Source organism: Lutjanus erythropterus, chromosome 11 (genome assembly GCF_056507025.1).
Source record: "Lutjanus erythropterus isolate fLutEry1 chromosome 11, fLutEry1.hap2, whole genome shotgun sequence".
Classification (NCBI taxonomy): Eukaryota; Metazoa; Chordata; class Actinopteri; order Lutjaniformes; family Lutjanidae; genus Lutjanus; species Lutjanus erythropterus.
In genome coordinates this window covers 29,280,234-29,308,134 of record NC_139327.1, presented here as the reverse complement: position 1 = coordinate 29,308,134, position 27,901 = coordinate 29,280,234, and the positions used below count along the sequence as shown (strand labels likewise).

Below are 27,901 nucleotides of genomic sequence, written 5' to 3'. Positions count from 1 at the left end.
AATATTTGAAGCATTCACACAATTCTTATGCTGTTATACTTTATACAGTATATATATTGAATGAACGTCTAAGACAGCCCAGTCATTTTACGATTCCCTAATAAAAAATACATATTTTGCATTTTACCTGTAGTGCTGTTTATCCATCTTAATTGTTTTGGTGCAAGTTGCAGTGCTTTGGAGAGACTGGCTGTAGAGATGTCTGCCTTCTCTCCAATATAATAAACTAGATAGCATTCAGCTTGTGGTGCTAAAAGCACCGATTTTCAATGACTCTTCCCAGAAGTCGTGACCCAGTTATTCAAGATAATCCGCAGACCTTGTGTGAAATTTATTGCATGAACTACGATATGCGAACTGAAGCCAAAATGTCCCAGATATGAGTGCTGCCATCTTGTGCTAGTGATGTCATTTGGAGCCAGAGTCTGCACAGTAGTGATCAGGGTTGGAGCCGCGTTTTCGAGCCCCCGCTCAGGGCAGCCAGCCGACTCAATCGCGAGAAGAGCTCAGCTGTCAATCATGACATCAAACCCTCCTTTTTTTATAGCATCAAATAACTAATTCAAACCAAACTGATCAGAAAAATGAACACTTCATCTGTCAAGGTCTGTCGAGTAACTGACCAGGTCATGATTCCTGGAAAGAGACATTGCTGTTGATTTTTTTTTTTTTTCAAGTGTATTTTTACCACTTTGAGCACCCCAAGCTGAGTGCCATCTAGTCACGATATTCAAGAAAAAGCAGACATCTCTACACCTCAGCACAATCTACATGGATAAACAGGACTGCCTGTAAGAATTTTGTATTAATTTGTATTTTTGATTTTGGGGTGAACTGTCCCCTTTAAATAATTTAACTTACTCTTATTTGTTCTTCCCAGTTCTTCTACGTGCCTTATAATATATATCAGCTTTGGTTAGTAATTTCCTATCACTACTTCCCTTTAAGCAACATTTTCCAAAAGATAAAACTAAGAGCAGCAGTTTCAGTTTGGACTGTTCCCCCTCGCTGTCACACGTCCTTTACGGCCTCCTAAACATGTCTTCATTTAGTGGCAGATAAACTGAACTAGAATTACCAGCTGGTGGTTGTATGACTCCACCAGCCAGTCAAGTTGCAATTTACATCCACTTCTGTCCAGACTCAAATAAGAAATCATATTAAGTGTATTTTGGCGAAAGTTAAGTGTCAGTTATCACTATGTTGACTTGTGTTATTCCAGTGAATCAATTCAGTGAGAAACAGGCCGTCTTCAGTTAGAGACGATTTTTACAGAGGAGGACAGAGGACTGACAGAGAGCTGAACATTATGATGTCACAGTGAAGTTGACCTTTGTCCTTTGGGATATAAAATGTCATCACATCATCATTCTATCCTATTAGATATGTGTGTAATGTAAATCATATATAAATTCTTAAGCTACAGGCAAAAACGTGTTTGCGTTGTCACGGTGACCTTTGATCTTTAAATTCTAATTAGTTCAGTTTGTACAAAGTCTGACGGGATTCTATCAAGACGTTCTTGAGATATCGCATTTGCAAGAATGGGATGGATGGATGGACAGATGAAGCTGTCGCCGACGCAGAAAAAGCTTCAGGTCGTACTGACATGCATGTGGTGGAGGAGCACATGGGAGAACTTAGCCTTCAGGGCTTTCTAGCAGAAATCTGTCTGCCAGAAGGGGAAATAAGCAAATAAAAGTTTGTTGATGCTGTAATGCTGACCTTTTTTTCACTAGAATTCAACTTTTGAATCCATTTTCATCACCATGACCTGCTTCCTACACAGTCAATCTTTATACCGACTGCATACCTAATGTACTAAAGCCTTTATGGCAGAAAGCCCTGAAGACTAAACTCTCCAAATACAACTGGAGTACTGGTGGAGTTTTAAAAGTGTTACTGTGAAACCATCTTTGTGATGTCAGATTGCGTGTTATTTGTCTGAGACAAAGAAAAATAAACAGCTACAAAAACAAACTGATATGCACAATACACCACTGACAGCAATATAAAAGCAGTATTAGAGGCAGATTATTGAGAAAGCTGTTAGACAATTTGGGAAATGAGCTTATTTGCTTTCTTTCTGAGAGGTGCACGAAAAGATTGGTATCACTTCTATCTGAGTGGGGCATCGCTTCTCTCATCTAACTGTCAGCAAGAAAGCAAATAATTTCCCAAAATGTCAGACTAGTCTTTTAACTACAGTTTGTACCATATGCACTAATACACAGTGTGTGTGTGTGTGTGTGTGTGTGTGTGTGTGTGTGTGTGTGTGTGTGTGTGTGTGTGTGTGTGTTACCTGTGTCCCCGGGATGGGCCCAAAGGGATTGGTGGGTCTCAGGACAGGCTGGTTGTACATGACAGGCTGCGGGGGCATCATGGGAACGCCCCCCATCTGATGACTCGTCATCTGAGGAGGGAGCTGGTCAGATTTAGAGAAGATTAACCTCAGCAGAGCACGAATGAAAGCTTTCCGAATCACGTATGACAGAGATTAGACTGTTCTTTACCATTCCATACACAGGCACTTGGGGTGTCGTCATAGGAAAAGCCACTGGTGCTGGAGCCTGTACGGAGAACACAGAGGAACACAATGGACCGTTTTCTGTCTAATCTTGACCTAAAGGTTGTTTGCAAACAAAATCCCGATACTGTCAGTCTCTAACCTGACAAAGATGTCCCCCAGACAAAGACAGAAATGTCTTCACTTTTGTTAAATATTTGCATTTGTTTGCAAGTAAGAAGACGGCAAATCCTGAGCAACAAAAAGGGCAGCAGCCTTTAACACAGATGAACTGAAGCAGCAGATTGGCAGCCTGTTCACTCTTAGAAATAAAGGTTCCACAAAGGTTTTTTTCCAGAAGGCCTGGGGTTCTACCCAGAACTATTTGCTTCTGAAGAAACCCTTTTTAAAGAAAGGGTTTGTCCAGGGTTCTTTGTAAGAGTACGGCTTCCATTAAGAATCCTTTTCTTCCATAGAACCTTTTTTTTTTTTTTTAGAAGAAAGAGTTCTTCAAGGATGATTGAAAGCTTTGAAGAACTCTTTTATCAAGGGTTTTTTTTGTACCATATTATAAATGGGTTCTTCGTAGAACCACCTGGGTGGCATCTAGATAAAACCTTTGCAATATAAAAAGGTTCTCTGTAGAACCCTGTCAGTGTGTTCTGGATAAAACTCTTGGAATATGAAAAGTTCTCAGTAGAACCCCCTGAGTGTGTTCTAGATAAAACCCCAGGAGTATAAAATGGTTCTCAGTAGAATCCCTTTGGCGTGTTCTACATAAAACCCTTGAAATATAAAAAGGTTCTCTCTAGAACCCCTCAGTGTGTTCTAGATAAAACCATGTAATAGGTATTTTTATAGAACCCTATCAATATGTTCTGCGTAAAATCCTCTTAATATAATCTTGTTAGAACCCCCTACTGTGTGTTCTAGATAAAAGCTTCGGAATATAAAAAGGTTCTTGCTAGAACCTGCTGGGTGTGCTCTAGATAAAACCTCTGTAATATAGAAAGGTTCTCAGTAGAACCCCCCTAAGTTCTTGTTGGCACCCTTGGAAGGTGAAAAGGTTCTGGATAGAGAGAGTTCTTCATGGACTCTTGTCCAGGGTTCTTTGTACCACAGTGCAAAGGGTTCTTGGAAAAAAACCCTGTGTGGGTTCTTGTTAGCACCCTGAGAAGGTGGAAAGGTTCTGAATAGAGCCCCGAGAGTGTTCTGGGTGGAACCATTACACTATGAAAGTCTCAGAGCAGGTTCTCAGTGGAACCACTCACAGATCGCTTTAGGTATAACCCTTCATGTTGGGTTCTCTGAAAGGGTTTCGAGTAGAAAAGTGAAGAAACCTTCATGGTTCTAGTTAGCGCCTTTATTTCTACGAGTGTAAGCCGCCACGGCACAATGAGCAGAATAATTCTCTTCTCGTCTGGTAATTTGTGTATCGAACAATACAAACAGCTGAATAATAAAAGTGTCACAGACAGAGATGTTTAGAACCGAGCAGAACGAGGAGGTTTGAGGAGGATGTCAGGATGAAATCAGGTGCATGAAGACAAGGACTGACGGGGACGTGAAGTGAAGTGAAGTGAAGTGAAGTGAAGTGAAGAACGGTACTTACATAGCCAGTATAGATCATCCCGTTCTGTGGAGAGTTGCAGAAAAAGAGAGTTACAACAGTGAAAAGCTGTGATCGCTCGGAGAAGATAAACCCGACCTTTGCCCATTCCTCATGTTCCAATCACTTCTACTTTCTATTCAGGCCGCGCCGCCGGCTTTCCGAGCCATTTGCTGAATAAATGAGCGGTTTGAGTTGAGAGGTCAATCAGTCGAGAATTAAAAAGATGAAACCAGACTGAATGGAAGAGACGTGGAGATAATTAGAGTGCAGCACAAAGGACGGAGGCACATTTTAGGAGCTCCTTCAAAAGCCCAGAATGCAGCAGCGGAAAAAAAGAAAAAAAAACAACTTACATTTGGCCAGCAGGTATATTTGATGAGTTTCACTCCAGAATGAGATATCGTATCATTAAGAGAAACTGACTTCACTGACAAAGTGATGGATGGCTCCAAACTAATGCACCATACTTCTTCAAAGGATTTCTGCTCGAGTAGTCCAGATACTGTGAGTCTTTAATGTCAGCTTGATTTTATATTTTCATCTCTGCAGTTATTTTGTAACTAGGAGTGTGCTACGTCCTGTCATTAATGATAATATTGATATAACTTTTTAACACTTCATTTGGTATGTGTCATGAACATGAAGTACAATTAGGTCATTTTTAACGCAAAGTTGACATTGTTTGAGATGTCTGTTATGACAGCTTTACATTAATTAAGCCAATAACGTCTTTCAAAAATTACAACGGTGCAGAAAGAAGGTAGTTCCTACATGAAACTGCTCACAAGAAGGTCTGTGGATTATCTTGAGTAATTGAGTCATGATTTTTGGAAAGAGAAAGAAAAGTGAAAAATGCTCATCACAGAGACCAAATTGATGCTTCAAATTGCTTCTTTTGCCCAACCGACAGTCCAAAACACAAAGACTTGTCATTTAAAGGGACAGTTCACACCAATTCAAGACTAAATCGCACTCTGCTTGTGTTGCTCAAACTGGCAACAAAAAACATACATGAGAAAAATCGAACTGAACAGCACTGTCTCTTTCCAGAAATCATGACCCAGTTTCACAAGATAATCCACAGGCCTTGATGTGAGCAGTTTCTTGTAGGTTCTTATTTCTTTCTAAAGAGGAGTCTATGGGATCTACTTTTTGTCTGCAGTAGAATCTACCAGAACTACTTTCTTTCTTCTAGAAAGCGACCTCGTGAGTAAATGCCATATACGGCATCTTTGGGTAACTTTACAAACTCAACACACTTTTACAGGGTTTTCGTTTTAAAATGTGTCAGGTGCAAACATTGAAAAAGTGAACTGAAGACGAACATCTCAGCTGACACAATGATTATAAGCATTAGCTCACGTTAGCTAGTTACACCTCTGAAATATGCGTCTTTGGAATCGAAGACCTCACGTTTCAACAGTTGCTCCCGTTTTCAATGTTAAATCTTTTCACTGTTATCACTGTAAACTGCAAGAATAGAAAGCTTGACAAACCCAAGTAAGGAGGGCGGAGCTTAATGATGGACATCGATGTTTCACAATTATTACTCAGTTAATTTAAAAAAAAGAATTGTCAGATTAATCAATAATGAAAATAAAACAACACAAAAACAAAACAATAAAAAGATGACAGGTGTAATAAAACCTGTCTAAAGTGATTGGCAGGGTTGAGGGGGTCAGGAGTTTATTAATCTAATTCTAAAGGTCACCCTCACAGGTGTTTTTAATCACTCTGGTTTATTAGACCTGTAGTCGGGCTGAAGTTGAACAGAGCTGCCTGAGCTACATGATGTCACCAAGCTTATAATGGACTAATAATAATGGCTGCAATCTGTTTGGCCGTGCTGGCGTGACGCTCGTTAGACGGAGCGGTCCGCTTTAATGGAGTGCAGGTGGCTCATGAGGCTGACGATCAAACACAGTGGAGACGCTGCGCTTAACTTTAATTTCATCTCTCACAGCTTTTAAGAGTTGGCAGAAACGCTACAGTAGCTTTTCCGTTTGGATTCCACCACAACACGCTGTGCGAAATATGTGCTTTGTTCAGCTGTTTCTTTGTGTGTGTGTGTGTGTGTGTGTGTGTGTGTGTGTGTGTGTGTGTGTGTGTGTTGTTTACACTGCTGTTAGTACATGTCGTATTTCACTTGCTGCACAGAGCGTTTTTTTTTTGTTGTTGTTTTTTTTGTGTGTGCTGACCTGAAGTGGAGTGAAAGTCACACTCAACAGACACAGATCAACACTGTGCTGGTCAAGTTTTGGAGATGCACAACAATTTTCCACTGTTATTCTAAATATGACAATATTCCCAGTTTGATCCAGGTCATGTAAACAGTACGTTTTCTATGGATATTCTGAATTAGGTCTCATTCCAAATGGAGTATTTTCTGAATAATAATATTTTTTGAGTTTGTATGCAGCACTATTTTCAGGTGTAATGTCGGTTTATACTGTGCAATATTTCACACAGGTAAATTTTTTTTATTTTTATTTCAATGTGCGATATTCATTACTTCAGGCAGGTGTATTTTCTTTCAGTGTGCAATATCAGTATTTCACTGAGGTGGAATTTTAAATCCATCGTGCAATAACCAGGCATGTTATCATCATTCTATGTGCAATATGAATATTCTCTGTGCAAAAGTGTAAACTCAACAGCTGACTCTCTTTATATTGTCCCTATTTTTACATTTTCTGTGTTTACAGTGTTCCTATTTTTATTTTTTATATTTATTCTGTTTATTTATTTTTTTTAATTTATTTTATTGATGCTTCTTTATATCTTATCTTGGACATGATAAACTGTAATATAAGATGTAGGACTCGCACCTTTTGATTTTTTTTTTAAGTGGCTAAAATAGGTTTTGTCTGACCCTGTCCACAGCAGCATTGTGCAGCTTCAGTGCTGGTTCTCCTCTCTGCTTCCCCATATCGGCCGCCGCCTTCCACTGTAGTTAATGCACCGACTATAGAAAAGAACCCCATACAACTCCACTTAAAATAACCCGAGCTATCCCTTTAAGACAGTCGGTGACACCGGGGTGAATCATCCTGTTCATAACTGACTGTGGAAATGGGTGAGCTGTGAATCGAGCACAGTCTGAACACGCCCACACAAATGTTTGAGTGGACTCATATGCATCACTCCGACCCATTTTAAAAACTAACTTGATGATAATTCAATTGTAGGTTTCAAGTTACCATCTGAGGGACGGGCATGGGTGCAGGTGCCATGGGATGGGTGGTGTGAGTCCAGTTGGTGCTGGTACACATGGTCTTCGACTGCCAGCCACTTCCCCCTGTTGGCTTCTTCTCTACCAGCTGACTCCACTGGAGCTCCGGCCTGATGCGCACACACAGAGAAAGCATTTACAAATGCACAGATTATGCAAAAACGAAAGATAAATAATGAATCATGAGAGTGTGAACGGTGATAAAGCTGGATAGACAGCTGAGTCATTTTTTGCTTGTGGCCTAAGTCAAGATGTCAGGAAAAAAAAACCCACTCACTTTTTAGCTGGCGTCCCCCCAAACTGCAGGTCTGAAAGAAGGGAAAAAAAGAGACGTAACATCAGCTGAAAGGAAGCAACACCGAGACAGAAAAATAACAGGAAAAAATGAAGCGTTGACTGAATATTTGGAGGGTGATGCTGTATACTCACTGCCAACGAGGTTGGCTAATGAAGAGTCCAAATCATTGGGCAGCATTTTCCCAGAGTGCAGTGGGGCTCCAGGGCTGTGAATTTGAGTGGGTGGGGCTGGCTTTAGCAGGTCACCTGACGTCCAAAGGTTGCCATGGTAACGTGAACGGAGAAAAGAGGGGAAAATGAGTCAAGAGCATGAAGCAACTGGGCATCACTGTCACAGCGCATCCAGCTCTGAGCAGCGTGTGTGGTCATTTATTTGCACGCTTCGTTGTATGTTTGCATGATTATTTGTGTGTGTGTGTGTGTGTGTGTGTGTGTGTGTGTGTGTGTGGTTGTGTATGCAGGCCTACCTCCCCAGGCATTGTTATTGTTGGGCACAGTGTGTGTGGTCTGGATGGGGGTGAAGTTAGGCTGCAGGGTGAACAGCTCACTGGTCAGGTTTGGCACACTGCAGGAAGCAAAATGGAGAGGAGGTTTTTGTTTCTCATTTTATTTTTACGTAACTGGAAAACATCATTTTAAAAATGTAATTTACAATGACAGCCAGACAAAAGGCCTCTTGTTTAAGAACTGGGGTGAAGTGATAAAATGAAACAACAAACCAAAGGCTGGTAGTTTGAAGACAAAACAGAAAACAATAGAATTTGTTATATTAGGTGAGAGCGGGGCAATTTTAACATTTGTTTTACATTTTCCTACTAAACTTCAAGACTACTTGGAATTCACTTGGCATCTTTTGATAAAATAAACATATATATGTAGCCGCTGCCCTGCATGCCACACACCTCTTCACAACGTGAATTAAGGATTTATTTATTTATTTCAACCAAACCAGAGTTAGAGAGTCTTGGAACAGAGAAAAGACAAACCAAGACATCTGTTGAGTTTGTCGAGAGTAATTAAAAAAAAAATGGTAAAAATCTATCAGGAGCAAAAACAAGCACAAGCAAACAAGCAAGCGTTGCCTGCCCTGTGCACTCTGCGGTGCGCTCTGTCTCTTCTCTGCCTCCATCACAGTTAGTTTTGTGGTTTGTGGTGATTCAGAGACTTGTTTTGTAAAGTTTGCAGCCTGCTGCGCTGTTGCATTGCTCTGTGTGCAGTCATGCAGCTAATAAACAAGAGCTGAAATGTGTTTACCAGCTAGTCGTTTCACCTTCTGTCATCAGTTAAACACCAGCACGTTATCTATTTTTAATAAGTGTGCCAGCTAATATAAAAATATATTTATGATTCCCCTTATTTATAATTCCTCATTGCAGTGACTCCCTATGCATTTTTATAAGGTTCGTTCTGTTTTATTCTGTTGGTGTAATGCACACTGACCGACAAAAGAAAAACAATGAATCCTCAACAAGAAGAATCTCAGTAAACTGAAAGATATCTGCCTAAACACTGAAATCAGGGAGCAGCTCTAATTTTTACTAATAAGGACACGGACGATAAAATTAATTTTAATGCAAGAAGTCAGTGTTTGGGTGCAAATGAAGCTCTGACAATAAAATCATATATCCCCACTGTATCTCAAATTTAAAGCACCCCTCAAGATGGATATCAGGCATCGTCTGTATTCAGAGCAACAGTCTTGTCATAGTCTGTGCCTTTTCTTCATTCCTCGTGTGTCAGCTGCTCCCCCCCTTTGAGCTTCTTGTGGTTCCTTGTTTGTTTCTCTCTCTGTGTCTGTGTGTCTCGGCGTGGTTCTCATCAGTCCTGCTGCCAATCAACTCCTGCTGCCAATCTGCCAGCTCACCTGAAAGCATCCACTAATCAACCCCAGCTGTACAAATACGCCGGCTCTGCAAGATCGTTCAGTCTACGTTGCGGTACTAACTATGGCCTACTTGTTGCTTCTTGTTTTTTATTTTTTATCTCTTGGGGGTTTTTTTCCCATGTTTCTCTGTGCTTCAGATCCATACCCACCAGTCACCTATTTGCCTGCCACTCCAGCCTGCCAACCAGTTTCCAGCCCTGCTCAGCCAGTCTGCCTTGGATCAGCTGAGAGCCCTGGACACCCCTTCTTACTTTACTGAAAATAAATCCACTTTAAACTGAACAGCTGCCTGTGTCATGCTTTTGGGTCCAGTTCTCACTATACTACACAACAAGTCTGTTTCAATCCTACTGTGACAATCCTACTGAGCATGTGCAGAATAAGTCTCATCATTCTAATCTGCTTCTGATTGGTAGAACTGAGTGTGTTACAATTGCCCCCAGTCTCCCCTACAGCTCAGAGGAGCCTGCAGTACACAGCGGACGTCGCACCGTGTTGCACTGTGTGCGTGTGTTTTCGACTTACTGGTTGTTGACGGGTACGATGGGTGAGTTGGAGAACAGATCTGTGGCTCCTCCGCTGCTGTTGGCACTGCCCACTGACTGGGTGCTGGGTGACGCATTGGGTGTCTGAATGTCGATCACCTTATGACCGTCCTCCTGCATAGGAAGCATCAACAGTACACTGTGACATTTCCACGGTTTAAGCAGCCCTGCAGCACACGTGAATGGTGTTAAACTCCTACAGAGAAACTGCACACCTGGAGCTTTCTGCACCACAAAGTACATTATAAAGACAGAAAATATTATTTGCTAGTCAAAGCTACCAGAGAAAATGGGTACTTACTCTAAATATTTGTGGTTAAAGGTGAAATCTTATATAATTTATGTTATAAATCATAAAAAGGCCATGATGTGTCATTAAGGAAACATGCCAAGTTGAAATACTACTATTCCATTTATACGTACATTTACAGTCTGGACCAGAATAACTGTTCTTCTTGGCCATTTCACATTAATAAGAGTTCAGATTAAGGCTGCATATCAGTCAAAGTAATCACAATATAGTCCGACAAGCAACAGTCAGAAACCCAAAGACTCTTGAAGGCAACAAATCCTTAAGCTGCAGATGTCTGACATTTTTGCCTAACAAATGACTGATCAATTAATTATCAAAATGGGCAGCGATTAATGGTCTCCCGATCAGCTGATCAATTAATTGACCAATTGTTACAGTTCCACTGCCTTTTTTCATCATGTCAGGGTTAGAGGGTGGGGGTGGAGGGAAGAAAACAGGGGAACTAGGGAGAAAATAAGCTGTTTTACCTTCTTTTACAATATGTGTTTTTTGTGACTATGATGTTGCTTCCCCTGCCTTAAATATCCAATAAATAATTGATCACAAAAAAATAAAATTATTTCTCAAATTGCGCAGTGTAGTCATAAATATCTCTGCTCTGTGCTCTTTTTATTTGTCCTGGAAGCTTCTTTACTTGAATGAAAAATCCACTGCAGAGGCCTTCACACTGTGCCTTCATTTTCATTCTCTGTGCACGTCTGTACGCTGTGGGCCAGCAGCCAGAAACTGACTGTGTATTTCACTGTATTGCAGGATTAATGCACTTGTCCATTCAACTTCAACAACAGTGCGGAGGACAAAAAGACTTGACGTGCAGTTTTGTTCACGGTTCACGCGAGCTAAAGTGATTCCATTGTGCTTTTCTCACATGAAAGCAGAAGCAGTTATTTTGTGAGAAGGTGTGTGATCATATTGTGGTTTCATTCAGTGCAGCATTTTGGTGTGTAGTATTAGCTGTGTAAACTATGTACGTGTGTGTGTGTGTGTGTGTGTGTGTGTGTGTGTGTGTGTGTGATGTCTCGCCTTGTGTTGCTGCAGTCTGTTGTCTTCTGTCTTGTCGTCCATACGGCTGAGAGAGATCCCAGTGCTGGAGAGAGACGACACTGCACTGGACAAGGTGCTGGATCTGAGGGTGACACACACACACACACACATTTTTGCAGAGCCTGCAGAATTTACACAGTTGCTATATTGCTTTGTTTTGTTTGTCTCTTTTTACTGAGTTGCACTTTATAGTTTTTTGTAATCTCAACTTTATTTTAACAAGAAGCTACAGCCAGCAGCTCTGTGAGGCAGTAAGACTCAGAGTAAAGAAAAAAAAATTTAATTTTCAACACAATCTGATATTTAAGTGTATTTCTAACACCAGTACTTTTATTTGTAATAGAGTAATATTTTAGCGATATAACAGTGCTTGTACTTGAGTACAGATTTTCAGTACGCTTTCCACAACTGCATTTAGTAACTAGGGCTGCAACCAACAATTATTGTTTTCCAGAGACTAAAGTGGCGTCTTCTTTGTCCAAAACATTAAGACTCTTCATTTACTGTCATACATGACAAAGAAAAGCAGCAAATCCTCACATTTAAGAAGCAAATGTTTGAGATTTTTGCATGAAAAAATACTGAAATGATTTTTGCATGAAAAAATACTGAAATGATTAATTGATTATCAAAATATTATGCAACTAATTTTCTTTCAATCAACTAATCTGTTAATGGAGTGTTCATAGAAGTAGGAACAGCAGTGGTAAGTGGCTGCTGCAGCAGATCTGAGTAGCTTCTCTGTGATCTGATCGTACCTGCTGGCGGTGGAGAGGTCTTTTAGCTTCCTGCCCTCCAGAGAGGCTAGATGCTGCTCCAGAGCCTCCAGGAGAGAGCTGGGAGCCTGAGGAGGGGGGTAAATGGGAGGGTGGGGGTGTAGGGGGGGTTGATGGGGTAACATTAGAACCACAGCCAAGTGGACAAAAATGGACACACTGCTTTCTCTCACTCACATCTCCTCCTCATTTTATGTCACTCGATCACACACACACACACACACGCACACAAAGCAGCAGCAATATTAAGACATCATCCTCAGATTGATTATCTACTCTACGACAGCTCTTTGTTCTTTTTTTTTTTTAATGGTTGCTATTTTTTGGCATTTGGTTTCATCAGGTTTGGTTGACCAGCATGCACACATCAGCCTTTGAATCATGCAAGCGCGTCCACAGCGGGACTGACAGGTCAGGACAGAGCAGAGCATCGTCGCTGCAGGGCTCCAGAGCAGAAACACAACAAACACATCTCTGAACCGTCTAATGAGCCCATGCAGAGGCCAGCAGTGCACAAACGCTCTCGTAAACACGCACACTTTACACACGCATACACATAAAAAATCAAAAATCAAAAATCACAGTCCTAAAATTAAGAGTTAACTCGTGGATTCCACGTTAGGTTGAAAAGTCAGATTAACGTTATTATTCATTTGATTTAGTTTGGAAATCAGGCAGTAACTACACAAAGGAGACAAAATTTTATCCCACTGGAAGCCAGGGAAGTTAACTCCGTGAAATGTAAACGTCCGGTGAAAAACCAGGTATGCACATCGAGCAGCTGGCCGGCACTCGTTATTGGAAAACAAAAAGGATGGATGGGTTCATTTTGACCACATGTGATACCGCGGTTTTCATCGAGAGCCTTACATTTCAGCACCAGAGAAACACAATGCAAACACAACAAGCAAAGAAAAGATTTCTCATATACTTATTTTAAGGGGGAAAGAGAGTAAAATGCGAATTCTGGATATCCTTCTTCAGAGAAATCTAGAATATGCTAAAAGTTTAAAAGTAAAACAGACACATATCTAGAGCTCAGTATAGGCATGGGTCACTATGTGGTTGAATAAGGGCACATAAGGTCTTCATAAGCACTACAAACATGGCATTAATTTTAAAAAGTCAGCCCTTTTCAGCTTGGTACCTGATTTGTTTTATCACATTGCAATCCAATTATGTGTCCACTGAAAAGGAAAGTTGCATTTGGGGCCTTGAGCATGATATGCAGTACTTATGATGGCATTATGTACACCTATCCAAGTCATATTTGCAGAAACCTACTTAATAAAAAAAACCATTCGCTGCTCTCCCCACAGCTAATGCAAAGGGACATAATCTTTTTCAGGAAAATGATTTGAACACTGCTTATATGGGTGAAAGAACCTATTTCAGGAAGCTGTGCTGACTTATTTGTTGGATAAGCCTTTAAATGAAGAGACAAGCCTTGATATTTACACTGTGAAAATGCCAGAAAGACTGCTGGAAAAAATTCAGACAGATATTAAGCCCCGGTCAAGGACATCTAAAATAGAAATCTGCAAAAAAAAAAAAAAAGAAACAAACAAAAAGAGGCTACAAACTTTTGTTATTCGGGTTTCAAAATCTTACCTCAGAGTAAAATTGATTTTACAGTGAGTCAGTTAAGGAAAAAAAAAATGGAAATCCTGCACTAAAGCTTAGAAAGGTAACACTTTATAATAACCAGTGATGATTTACTATGTGTGATAATTATTATTTATGCTATACTTTGTTATTTTATCATTAGTTTATGTATAATAATTAGTTAAATTATAAATATATATATGATTTATTAAAAATATTTTATATTGTATCATATCCATTATAAAGTTGCAACCAATGTATAATGTATAATACTTTATGAAAGGTTAATTAACTGTGGTGCATCTGTAAACATTATTTGGATGGCCAATATTAAGTTTCAACTCACAGTGATAATACTTTTTAAATGGTTAATTATTACTGTGTAGTGCATCTGCAAACATTACCTGGATGGTCATTATAAAGTTGCAACTTATGTTTCTAATTTTTCTAACATTTTTAAATAAATGGTTATAAAGCATATAGTATATATACATAACTTGAATGTTCATAAGCATTATCTAAGGTTTACTTAACTATCAGTTTACCATTTATTAATGATGGTTATTATAAAGTGTTAGCCACAGAAATTGCGGGGGGGAAAAATGTGCTTCAAGGCTATTTGCAGGTCTTGATTTATTGTTTCCTCTACATTCTAGACTCTGTTCAGAGAGAAAAAAGGAGAAAAGGTGGAGTTAAGGAGAGTGAAGAAGAGAGGAGGAGGACGGGGCAGCTGCAGTGTGGGCAGGTCTGTAGGGTGAGTAGGGAACGGGAGCGTTTAGAATGAAGCATTATGGGATTGACTTGACGGATTTAAATAACTGGTTGACTGACTGGTTGATTGACTGATTGAGATGAGATGTAGACTGACCTGTGTGAGATCGGGGCTGTCGCCCTGATCTATCCCAACTCGCTGTGTCACAAAAAAGGAGGGGAGGGGTAGGGGGAGGGAGGAGGGAGGCAAAATAAAATATAAACCAAATGTAATAATAAAACAAGGAATAAACCCAACAGAGTAAAAAATAAAAAGGGAAGAGGCATGTGAAGGAGGAAGAGGAAGAGGAGGAGGAGGAGGAGGAGGAGGAGGGAGAAAGAAGAATCAAACCCAAGCATTCATTACTTCATGCAGTGGCTGGAAAGGAAAACAAATAAAAGACAACAGAGGAGGAGGGGAGGAGGGCGCATGCACACGCATACAAACACCTATATATACACAGTATATGTATACACACACACACACACTTATAAGTACATACACACACACACACACACACTGAGATCAGGGCACATATTGCAGAAACTTCCTTACATGCAGATCCCATCTTTAATGTTTTATAAAGATGGTAATTAGGGTTAGGACCTGATTTAGGGAAAAAAAAAAAACATTACAAATGAATAGTTCCTATTTTCCTAGTTTATATCCTAACTTAAGATTGGGAAAAGTGCATTACACCAACACACTAACTTCCCAAAATCTTAAATAAAGTCTAACTTCAGAATAAACTGTGCTAATTTTCACTTTTCCACCTGTAGTAGTAGCAAATCTACTAACTAATTCTAACTTTAGAATAACCATTAAGCTGTGCAAATTTTCACTTCCTCACCCATAGTAATGGCTAACTCACTACCTAGCTAGTGGTAGCTAACATAAGTGTTCACTAACAGTAGTGTTAGCTAACAATGGCAGTGTTAGCTAACAGTAGCTAACAGTAGTGTTTGCTAACAGGAGTGTTTTTAGTTGCTAGGTGACAGGCATAAAAGTTGTTAAGTAATGTTGGATTGAGTATTTATGATTCCCTAATTTGAGATAATAGGATGAAGTAAAATAAAATAGATATAAAATAGCTGGGATATGCGTCTGTAATACTAAACTGGAAAAATCTTTATCTTAGGCTATTCTTATTTTAACTTAGGATAGGAAGTTTCTGTAATGCGGCCCCTGGAGTTTGAAATGAATGCTGAGAGCACACCGACTGATTGGACAGGCAGGGCAGAGAGGGCAGACAACAGGTCACGTGACTGCGAGGTAAGAAACATCCAAAAGGAAGACACTCAACTAATGTTGACTTTGAACAGAAAGACAAGGGGGAGGACACAGATGACACACAAAACAGACAAACACACATTTTGTTAGACAGGTAAAATGAATGGGTCCTTAAAGTCAACGTTAGTCTGTTGTTTTGTTTTTGTTTTTTTTTTGTTTTTTTTTTTCTTTGGATCGAGCGGCTGCACCCCAAACCTTCTTCCAAATGGAAACCAAGCAGAGAGAAAGCCTTTGAAGATGGATGCTACGCAGTCTACAGAGGATCAGACTGTTTGTATTCACTGTGAAGCCTAGCAAGGACTGCAACTGTTAATTGGATAACAGCCATTATAAAGAAACATGTTTTGTTTGTTTTAAGAAAAGGGAGGAAACAAAATAAGAGGAGACAGAGATAGTGAGAGAAAAAAGAGCTTGCTTGGGCATGCAGTGCAGGCATGTGAACAGGCAGCACGCGAGGGGTCCCTCAACTGGAAGCTCTACATGAGTGGCTCTCTGATAGGCTAAGACTCAGCCATATTTTTGGACTAACCCCCTCCCCAGGTCAGGGCAAGAGAAGGACAGAAACAGGAGAAAATCTAGAGGCGAAAAAAAAAAAAAAAAAGACTTGGAAGATTAAAGGAGAAGAAAGCCCCTGGAAACGGATCTACGGTCAGGGAAATGTCAACCGTAAATCAGATCCCGAAGGTAGCAGAAGTCTGGAGCAAATCTCAACAGGGTAAAGTGGATTCTTTTACTCTGCAGGTTAAATTCAAAATGATTAAAGAACACAGAGATAATGTTTATAGGGAGCAGGGGGGGGGAGAGAGGAGACCGTCGAGATTCGCTCCAGATATTCTCGCCCTCTCTGTGGAGGAGCAGCGGGACAAACAAAACGTTACCTCTGCCACTTTGAGAAACTCAGACAGTTTGGTCATCCTGTTGAGGAAGGTCTTGTAGATCTCCAGAGCTTCTTTGCACTGGTTCTTCTTCATGTCGAAGTATTTCTCTGTGTATCAGAAGACCGAGAAGCAGCACGAGATCGCTTTTTTATTCAAAAATGAGGAAAAAGTCCACGTAAATATTTAGCTGAGATTTAAATTAGCGTGGGAATTGATAGCAAAATCGAAATTTCAATTTCTTAATGATGTGGGTGGAATTGTAATTTTCAATCTCAATCTCCACCCCTAACTAGGATCACTCTAATTTGCCATCTACTGTAGCTAATACACTGACTATGGATAAGTACCTCATACAACCCCACTTAAAAAACAGACCTATCCCTTTAAATAATCAATTTGGTGCCGATTTGTCCTGATAAGCCGGCACATCTGGACAAGAACTCCACATAGAGGCCCAGTTAGTAACTATATATCCACGGTTGAATCAGCTCAGATCAGGTCAGTTAAGTAATGAATCATTTAATGGACTCCTCAGTAAAGAGTCTGCTGGTCTGTTCTCCGACTCCTCACAGGCTTAATAATTGATGAAAGAAAAGGTGATCTTTATAGTCTTTAATTGGACTTTGAGAGACAGTCCGAGGAAAAATTGATTTCTCCTTAAAGACGGATTGAGTGGAGTCACAGTCTTGTGATCTCGACACCGGAGGCAGATTACTGCATAAATACAAAATGGACTCAGTAGAGATTAACTCTGGATCTGTGTGTGTGTTGTATTTACCCAGCATGTTGATGACGCCCTCGTTGTAAGCAGCAAACAGCCGTATGGAGTCTTTAAACAGCAACATGAACGCTGTGTTGATCACTCCATTGGTCAGCTCGTTGGAGTTGGGCTGAAGAAGAGAAAAGATGAGAAAAGAAAAGAAAGGAACAGAAGAAAGGGACAGAAAAAAGACAAGAAATGAAAAGGAAAGAAAAGAAAACAAGAAAAAGAAAACAATAAGAAAAGAAAAGAAAAGAAAAGGAAAAAAGAGAGGAAAAGAAAAAACAAAAGAAATGACAAAGAAAAGGAAGAAAATAATAAGAAAAGAAAGAAAGAAGAGAAGCAAAGAAAAAGAAAAGAAAAACACACATCAGATTAAGATATTTCTTTGACTGCTACACTTTTTTTTTTATACCCGTCTGGTATCTTTAAGTCAGATGTTTTACCTGGAAATCCAGCAGTGCATCCAGCTGGTTCTGAATTGTAGGCAGAGTCTTAATGAGCTTCTCTGTATTCATGGTGCGCATCACGCCGTCAGCCCTGGTAACAAACACGAAATACATGCACACAGACACACATGCAACACACAGGACTAATCAGACCTGTAGACTGAGGTGTGTGTGTGTGTGTGTGTGTGTGTGTGTGTGTGTGTGTGTGTGTGTGTGTGTGTGTGTGTGTGTGTGTGTTTGTGTGTGTAAAGAAATCCTTTAGAGTCAACAGACAGAAGCTGTTAGTGTGAGCAAGAAACACATTTGAGTTTGTGTTAATTACAACAGAGAAAATAACACATTATTCCTTCTACGAATTAAAAGTTAAATTTATGAACATCCTTGTTCAGTTCAATGCACTCAGGAGTTTTGACACCAGAAGTCTTATTTGGTCTGGTATGACTAGTGGCTTTTGTTGGCTAAAGTTAACTAAGTTGTTAGCTGCTTAGTTAGTGAACATTACTCTTTTCTGGTTGTGTTGCAGTTACACTACATTTTAGCAATTTGCTTTTTTTAGTATTTACCATTAGCCCATAATTGACCTTTCCACAGTCCCAACCCCCAAAGACAGGATTACATTTACCCTGCTAGGCAGGTGGACTCGCCCTACTAAGTGTTTTTTTTTTTTTTAAAGTGCCTGCCCTTTTCCAAACAGTTTCTAAGGATGACTTCCCAGATGTTTCCATGTAACAAACCATTTTGGGACAAAACACAAAAATGAGCGAAGCAATGGGAATCTGTTGACAGAAGTATTTATCTAATGGTGTACTATTTCTTATGAAGGATTGGAAAGGAAGGAGAAGAGCGTGAGAAGGAAGAATGAAAAAGAGTGAAGCGCGGAGAGGGTAGAAGAGTGAGGTGGAAAGGTAAAGAGAAGGAATCAGTCAGCCCGCACCATATTTCATCACGGTACAACAAGACAAAATACATGGAACCAGAATGGTCCCCTCTTTTTTTATTTCAAAGATAGTAACACTGGATATTTGAATAATATTGGCCGCCAAACCGGAACCTTCCCTGGTTCTCATTTAGAATATCTGGTCACCTTAAATTTAACCCAAACCATAATTTTCTGTCCCTAAACCTTAGCAGACTGTAGCCACAGTGTTTTCACACTGTAAAACATAATTAGTTTTTTTTTTTTTAAAGAAATATTACATACAAATCTCATGAGAGTTTTGCAAATCAAGGGTTCCCCTCTAGACACGATCAGGTCCCACCAGGTACTGAGCTTCAACACAACTGTTTGTGGAGCGCCAAGCGAAAAGGGACGAGACTTAAAGAAGGGTCACTTGTGGCCATGGTGGCCTCTGACCAGCAGACATTACAAAAAAAGATAACACTCACATCCATTTTGGTCAAAGAGGCCCATAATGCCCCTCCATATATGTGACACGTATGTATCAGTGTGGTGTGTGTGGGGAGTTTGTTACCCTCTCTTCATCTTGGTGAAGTCCACTGCCGCTAGTCTGTAGGACATGGCTTTTTCGTTCAGGTACCGGCTGTAGCGTCTGATGAAAGTTGACATGTTATACCCTGGAGGGGCAGAGAGGGGGCGCTGCAGTTAGAGACTGATCACTTCAGACCAGGTTAAGAAGCTTTAATCTCTTTCATATGAAATGGACTTGGTCTCCATGAAAAATCTGCTTTCAACTGGCCCTTGCACCATCTCACTTTACTTATTTATTAATTTTGTATGATACAAAAATATTTAATTCCAAAGTCTGGGCATATTTTTCCATTTTCAGTAGCATTCAGCAGCTTCTTTTATATCAGACAAAAGGCACATTTGTCTGCAGCTCTACCGTGAAACAAGCTTATTGATAGTGTTACAGAGCCGAGGACAGTTCGACATAAAGTCATTTTGTTAGACGTGCAGCACTGCTGAGTTTACAAACAGCTGAACGGCATTAAATCACCTTGTAGTGCAGCCTTATCTAGAAAGTTGTTGAGGTTGAAGAGCGTGTTTCTGGAGGCAAGGTACTGCATCAATCTCTGATGGAAAAAAGCACAAAGGGAAACAGTTAGTGACTTATCTGATGCCGTTCACTTGACAATATTAAGTCACATCCACGCAGACAAAAGATACAACAGCACTGAAGAGTTCATTTGTACACAGGGCTGGCAGCTTTGAGTTTGTTGAAATGGAAACTTTTAACTTCCTCCAAAACTGTAGCTGCCCACAATCAGGGCTCGATGGATGTGTAACCAACAACCAGCACGCATGCAAAAAATCAAATGCACAATGCTTTTACTTTACCGCAGCAGCTGCAATCCTTCACTGAAACCACAAAACTGGTGTGTATTTCTCTGTCTCTGCTCTCACCTGTCAATAATCAATTATAATGTGTTTTGGGGTCAACACTGATCTTGGTTGCCAGGTTGGCAGGTCAGGTCGGGTCAACCAATTCAATTTCTGTTTAATTTCAACTCAACAGAGCTTTATCGCCAATAAAAGTGAGGAGTAAAAACAACAAATAAAAAAATTTACATGAACAGAATGATTGTGGTTTTGCTATTAGAAATATAAATATACTATGGGTGTCACAATTAAAATATTAAATGAAAAATAGATCAAAATTAGCTTTCCATTTCAGCAAACGAAACAAAGGCAAAATTGGCAATTCTCCTAGCATTTCCTTTTACTCCATGCCTGCCAACTTGCACCGTCCGACAGCTGTCCAAAGACAAAAACAACTTCAACAAGCTATAATACACATTACACCATATAGCCTACCTTTTAAAATAAGAATTTGTAAATATAAATGGCCTGTTTCAGGGTTTATAAAACAATGAACTGAGAGCTATCAATCCACACAAGTTTTGGCTCCTCTTGCACCAAGCATTAACAAAAACTCTTCTCCTTCTTTCAATCTACGGAGCCTTTCTCTCTTTAAAAGATGTCCCAGTGGTTTCCCAGTTTGTAATGATCACACTCCAGCATCCAGTTTCAACAATACATCACATTAAGGAAGTAAAGGTGCCAGTTTGTGTGGTAAACCCAGGCGTCCCTGACAAATTTTCCAAACATCATGTCACCATTTGTGTTGCACGAAGCTCTGTTGTTTGAATACTTTGTAAGAGGCGCCGCCACAGCCGCACTTTCTAGTCTGACACTCTCATCCTTAACATGTTTGATGTTTGGGGGTCCGTTGCTCTTGTAGTGCGAGCGGTGCAGTGAGTTGATTTGTCACCCTGGTCATTGAAATGTCAGCGGGATACCTCATCAGTCCTTGTCGGACACATGAAGATACAGCTTCAAAGAAACTCGCTGCAAGAGTTGGAAGGAAATTGATACAACCTAGCGAGCAAAATGTCAACAGCTCGAGCGAACCGATAAGTCCACGTCATGTGTGTGTATGTGGAGGTGCAGGGAGCCTTAGATTGTACAGGAAATGTCCTTGTTTCACCCTTTCATCGAGTCCTGTGTGCTGCTCTGATGCTGCATTAATAGTTTACTACCCTCTGTGGGGCTGCAACTAACAATTATTACAGCACATTAGCAATGAGCCTGTTTTACACCTGAGTGATCGGATCATAAGTGGACCGCTCTAAATACAGGTGTAAACAACGACCACCAAGAGGCCTTGTGATCAGGGGCCAGTCTCACAAAGATGTTTTAGACTAGTCTTAATTTTGCTCATGGATTACTCTATTGCAAGTTAGACCACCTCACAAAAATAAAGACTGTAAGCCAAAAAATTAGACACCTTACCCCCAGGCTGACTCAAACCCATGTAACCATGGTAACAACCAGTGCCACCAACTGATCAGTAGCACCCAGCAACAAAAAAACAGAGGAAAAAATGGCTCATAATTTGTGGTTTGCTAACATTATCATGGGGAGAGTAATGACTTCTTTGCATCTTTTCAGATTTGTCTTGAACATCTTTGATGTTGGTTGGTCTTGGTAGGTCTTTCCGACCAGCATGTAACCGGACCCATTCCAGTTCAGGCACCTAATTTGGACCGTTCAGGTCATTTCCACCAAAAATAACTTGGTTAAGAACCTGAAAAGATGGTTTGAGATAGTTGGGTGAAACCTTTCATAGATGCTTCTAGGTGTAATCCTTTATGTTCAGTTCTTGGCAGAACTCTCTGGAAGGGTTCCAAGTGGACCCTTTATTAATGCTTCAACAAGCAACCAAAAAGGATTCTCCTATGGGGACAAGCCAAAGAACCCTTTATGGTTCTAGTTAGCACCTTTATTTCTTAGCATGTAGCGGCCTGCCTGGCCTCTCATATCACAGCTAAACTGACTAAAGGCTGTCAGGATGGTTTATACTTAAGGAATAAATCAGAACACCAAGGATTATGAGAGAAATATTCATCAATGAATGAGGAACACTGGTTTGTACGACTTTAACTCACATCTGTAGCTTGTCTGAATGGACGACCTGAGTGAACATGTGTGTATTATTTGTTAACCTCTTTGGTGACTTCCAAAAAATTTGATAATTTTTTCAGAGCTCATTAAAACCAGCTTGTTAGGTCAAAACGACAAACTTCTTAGAAAATAATAATAATCGTTGCCCTCCCCAGGCTTCCATAGGCTGATGCGTTCAGCTCACCTCGTTGCCGTACATCATGAGGTGGTGTGTGGTGATGAGCGCTTTGAAAACCACTATCCAGCTGTTACTGGCTGTGCGCTCCAGCAGTGTGTCTGCCAGGTGGGGGATGCTGACGTTCAGCTCATTGGTGCAGTGGATCAGGTCTGAAAGACACAGAAAAATATATTATTAAAGAATCTGAACACACACAGAAAAATGTAAGGTGAATAATTAGTCAAAAAAAAAAAAAAAGATTAAAGAAACAGGATTGTGGGCAAGAGGTTAGAGATCATTTGTGAAGGTGCAGGTTTGAATATCAATACTCATCTGGTCTTAAAGACATAGTTCAGATTTTTGAAGTGGGGTGCTATGATATGAGAAGCAGAAGGAGAACCGGTGAAGGAACGTGTTCTGCTGTGGACAGGATCAGCATCCAAACCTACAACCCCAGTTCCAAAAAATGTTGGGATGTTGTGTAAAACTTAATAAAAACAGAATTTGCAAATCCATTTGGATTTGAATTCAGTACAAAGACAAGATATTTTATGTTCAAACTGACAGACTTAATAGTTTTTTTTTTGTAAATATACACTCAACCTTTTGCCAATTTGATGCCTGCAACACATTTTAAAAAAGTTTGGACAGGAGCATGTTTACCACTGTGATACACCACCTTTTCTTTTAACAACAGTAAGCATTTGAGAACTGAGGACACTACCTGTTTCTCGTGACACTGCAGTTCCTTCTAATTCTTGCTTGATATCCAACTTCAGGTGCTGAACAGTTCTGGGTCTCTGTTGTCATATTTTGTGCTTCATAATGCACCACAGGTCTGGACTACAGGCAGGTCAGTCTAGTACATGAACTTGTTTACTATGAAGTCACACTGCTGTATCACATGGAGAATGTGTCTTTTCATTGTCTGGCTGAAATTAGCAGGAACACCTCTGAAAAAAAGATGTCAGTACAGCAGCATATGTTGCTCCAAAACCTGTATGTACCTTTCAGCATTAATGGCGCCTTCACAGATGTGACAGTTACGCATGATGCCATGGACACTAACAAACCCCTATACCATCACAGATGCTGGTTTTTTAAGTTAGCTCTGGTAACAGTCTGGATGGTCCTTCCCCTCTCTGGATGTTGTTGATATATGTTTTTTTACTTTGCATCATAGAGTCTTAACTTGCACTTGTAGATGCAGTAACAAACTTTGTTTACTGACAATGGTTTTCCAAAGTGTTCCTGAGCCCCTGTAGTATCCTTTATACAGTTATGTGGGTTTTTAATGCAGTACCTCCTGAGACACAGACATTAAATGTTGGTTTTCAGCCTTGCTCCTTGCATGCAGAGATTTTCCCCAATTCTCTGAATCTTCCAGTGACATTATAGATTGTAGACAGTGAAACCCCTAAATTCCTTGCAGTTTTGTCTTGTAAACTGAGCGTGTCGAGGATGCTCCTTTAATTCTTAATCATGTTACTGCCGCCTGTTACCAACTGACCTGTTCAACTGTCCAATTTTCCAAACAGCAGACTTTTGTTGCTCCTGTCCAAACTTTTTTTTTGAAAGTTGCAGGCATCAAATTCAGAATGAGTGTATATTTACAAAAAACAATAAAGTTTATCAGTTTGAACATCAAATATCTTGTCTTTGTACTGAATTCAACTGAATACAAGTCAAAATGGATTTGCAAATCATTGCATTCTGTTGTGATTTATGTTTTATGCAACATCCCAACTTTTTTGGAATTGGGGATTGTAATCCACTGACTACTGTTGTAGTAACTCGTACAACCCCACCTCAAAAAAAAGCACCAGCAACGTGTCAGAATCATAATTGATAACCTCAGAGAGCTCACAGGTTGAGTTATTATGAATCAATGGAATGAATGAACAGCCACGATGAATGCAGCCTTATCGACCGGCCCATTAATTTTGACTCTGTCAATATCAGCACACAAATCAATAACCAAATGATTATTTAATAATAGAGACTGTGTAGACAGATGAATCAGGACCAGAGCTACTGTATCACAAAATCCATTTTGTGGCCGTAACTCAGCGGTGATACCTACCTACTCCACCGAAACGCCAATAACATACCATCTCAGAAGATGGAGGGTTATATTACGAGGTCAATTCTGCTCCACCACAATCAACTCAAAGGATGCATAATTTAAAAAAAAAATGAATAGAGCAGAACATCTTTGTTAGCCGTGGTGGACTAAAACTGGGCTGACACAAACGTTCTCCCTCGCAGACTCGAGACTCGCATCCAGAGTGTAAATTGTGTTTTCAAAGCAAATATTTAACGCATTTCAGATGTAAAACGTGCTCTGTTCTGCTGTGTGTCAGATTCAAAGGTTCTGAATTCTGCAGTGAACACGACATGCACAAGTAGGACAGACTGGTGTAACAATGGCCTAATTCCTTCAAGGATTTCTCTGATTCAAGATCAAAATGTGAAGTATGTTCGGCGTCTGTTTAATCTCAAAGATTTACGGACTCCTAGTTAAAGAACCAGGCTTTAAATTTTTTTCTTTACAGCAAAACCCTTTGTATAAATGGGCCATAATGTGCAATTACTGTGTAGCTGTTCCATGTAATCTGTTTACTGACAGTTATCAGCAACTTTAAGATCTTTCCTGATTACATTTGTCGCACTATTTTGCTTTGAAGATCACTGTTTAGATAAATAAAAATAACACAATGTTCTCAGTAGTACTGTGAAAGACTGTGCAGGTAATAAAAACGCAGCCAGGAACAGGATGTAATATTGGTTTAATTTAGTAAAGGAACACTGGAAACAAAGTAATAAAATAACTAAAGGAATAAATCCCAAATATGATTAGATGAGAAGGAAAATAAGTGAAGAAAGTAACTGAAATATTAATAAAATTGCAATATGGCAAAAGTGCAATATCTAAATCACAGAAGCTGCATTTTTTTTTTTAAATAAAGGTAAAATGTGTGACAAAGCAGCATTATAATGAAGTGTTGTGGAGCTGCAGAGATGTCCTGTGCCCAACTGCATAAAAGCACTTAAGCTGAGGTTTGATTTAAAGATGCCTTATGGGTTGACCAGATAACAACAAACCAAACGTGGGACAAAGAAAATGTTTGTGTGGGACACATTACCAATGCTGAGAGATCAACATCGCCGTCTTATTGATTCGGTCAAGACTGGTGTGAACATGTAAACAGAAAACACAAAAACTTTTACATTTCTCAGCCAAATTTCAAGAAGTCATGTTGCATTCAAGGATTTTTCTTTCTAACTTACTCCATGTAGGTGACAAACCCTTGAATATATAAAAAATGTAAATGTTTTTGTGTGTTTTATCAAGAAAAACAGCAGCCCCCCCCCCCCTCCGCAGTATGGCAGTGCCATTGAGGCCAATGCAGCATCTCTGTATGTGGGACAAGAGAGAAAAATGCTGTGCAGTCTCATATAAAGTGGGACACCTGGTCACCTTAAGTCTTCTGGGTGAACCTTTAATCTCTAAGCATTTCCCCTTAGCTGCTTAAGTATTCCCTTTGCTGTTGCTAGAAGGTCCTTAGTAACAATTTTCCATTTTTCAAGACACCTGGACACGATATTCACTAAGGTGGTTTATGCAACCAGGCACTGGTCTACAAATCTTGTCTTGCAGATGTAAGAAAAAAAATCTTTGTTTGACTGCAACAAATGTCACATCATCAAGATTTTAATTTTTTTTTTTCCAGTGAAGCTTTAAAAAAAGTTGCATCAAACATTAAAAATCAAGATGAGAAGCAGTTTTACTTTAACAGCAGAGCATAACACAGTTAAGAAAAGCACATGAGCAGCAAAATCAAACACCCAAGACAAGTAAAGGGACCAAAGTGAAGAAAAAGCCTTGACCCAGTAAGTGAAACCATCGAGGGAGTGAGATGTAGTGAACTTGTATTCACTGACAGACGGACGGAGAGAGAATATCTGTTACTGTGAGAAAAACTTCAAACAGTTTGGTTTTCAGAGGCAAACCTTTGGTCTGGTTCCTCCACAGGATCAGAGGTTATCAGGGGTTTGTTTGAAAGCTCTGTGATGTTTCCCGCGCCTGCTGAAACGCTGGATACCAAAGAGTCCCAGCTGATACCACGGCTAAATGTTTAATGCATGTCGAAGGCACCCAGAGCACCCGCAAATTCACCGCAGCTAATGCGTCAATCCTCTCCAGATTTACTTTATTTTATGTTAGTTTTGAAGGTGAAAACCACATAAAATGTAACAGCATTGATGTAGTCTTCACCGACTTGAACTGTCAGACTGTCAGACTCTCACTTTGCTGCATTAACGTCTTGACATTTGGTCCCTGCAAAGTGAAAACTATATACAATCCCATCAAACACATTTTTAACTAGAAGAGTGTAGATTGCTGTCAGGTAACACGTGGTGAAGCACCTACTGCAATGTCACCACAACTGCCATATGCAACCAGCGGAGATTTGCAACAATAACATGACCGCCTAATTCGTCGTTTCTGGCTGATACAAGATTTCAGACTGAACACTTGTTCATCACTCGTGGCCAGTTAAGAAGAACGAGAAGTCAGCTGTCAGTGGTTGTACAAAACCTGACCTGACCTTTGACCTTTTGGGTATAAAATGTCATCACCTCATCGTTTCATCCTATTAATAATAATAATGATACTACTACTACTACTAATAATAATAATAATAATAATAATAACAGTAAGTAGCTACAGTTGGAAAGTGCTGTACAATAACAACAGTGTTTAGTGAGATCACTTTGACCTTTGACCTTTTACCACCAAATTCTAATCAGGTCATCCTTGAGTTCAAGTGAACATTTGTGTCAAGTTTTAAGAAAAAAAACAGGACGATGTGAAAACACACTACCTCCAGCCATGAAAACATAAAGGCATAAAAGTCATTAAAACATTTTTTTCAAGATTTTTCCTAAAACTGAGAATCAAGGAGGTCTTCCAGCACACAGTCGAGAACGTGCGCAAAAAAAAAATTCAAATAATCGGTCCAGTAGTATTTGAGATTAGCTACGGACAAGCAGCAAGTGTGTTGATCACTCACTCAGAAGCGACTGCATGAATAATAATAGTAAATATCCACATCCAAAAAGCCAACCTGACCACACTGCCTGCTGTGAATCTGAAGTACATAAAAATGGCTACAACTCTGGAATCGCCACGATTTATAATCTATTTTTATTTTAAAAGACTCTCTCCTAATTAAATCTCAGGGCATTAATATCCAAACCGTACATGGTAATGGTAGTGTTCAGTCATGCTTTACACATTGTTAATGGTTTGTTTGTGAATTTCCTTCTGGCTCGGTAATTAATGGGACCATATTGATTTCAACTAATTA

At 39.9% G+C, this 27,901-nt stretch overlaps 1 protein-coding gene across 2 annotated transcripts in view; it reads right to left on the bottom strand.

Moving 5' to 3' along the window:
* The window catches only part of LOC146319298 (phosphatidylinositol-binding clathrin assembly protein-like), a 41,653-nt gene that overhangs the window by 3,030 nt on the left and 10,722 nt on the right, over nt 1-27,901 (bottom strand). Inside the window, exons 2-18 of one of the 2 annotated variants that reach the window (XM_084729892.1) lie at nt 22,554-22,696; nt 19,902-19,977; nt 19,416-19,518; nt 17,941-18,034; nt 17,513-17,624; nt 16,735-16,841; nt 14,684-14,725; nt 12,193-12,278; nt 11,414-11,516; nt 10,058-10,191; nt 8,115-8,212; nt 7,780-7,893; nt 7,628-7,658; nt 7,319-7,460; nt 4,119-4,142; nt 2,514-2,570; nt 2,303-2,425 (exon numbers count right to left, since the gene is read on the bottom strand). In XM_084729892.1, coding sequence (XP_084586018.1) covers nt 2,303-2,425; nt 2,514-2,570; nt 4,119-4,142; nt 7,319-7,460; nt 7,628-7,658; nt 7,780-7,893; nt 8,115-8,212; nt 10,058-10,191; nt 11,414-11,516; nt 12,193-12,278; nt 14,684-14,725; nt 16,735-16,841; nt 17,513-17,624; nt 17,941-18,034; nt 19,416-19,518; nt 19,902-19,977; nt 22,554-22,696 — 1,589 coding nt within the window. The remainder of the gene's footprint in view (nt 1-2,302; nt 2,426-2,513; nt 2,571-4,118; nt 4,143-7,318; nt 7,461-7,627; nt 7,659-7,779; nt 7,894-8,114; nt 8,213-10,057; nt 10,192-11,413; nt 11,517-12,192; nt 12,279-14,683; nt 14,726-16,734; nt 16,842-17,512; nt 17,625-17,940; nt 18,035-19,415; nt 19,519-19,901; nt 19,978-22,553; nt 22,697-27,901) is intronic. The other variant, XM_084729893.1, reaches the window with a different exon arrangement.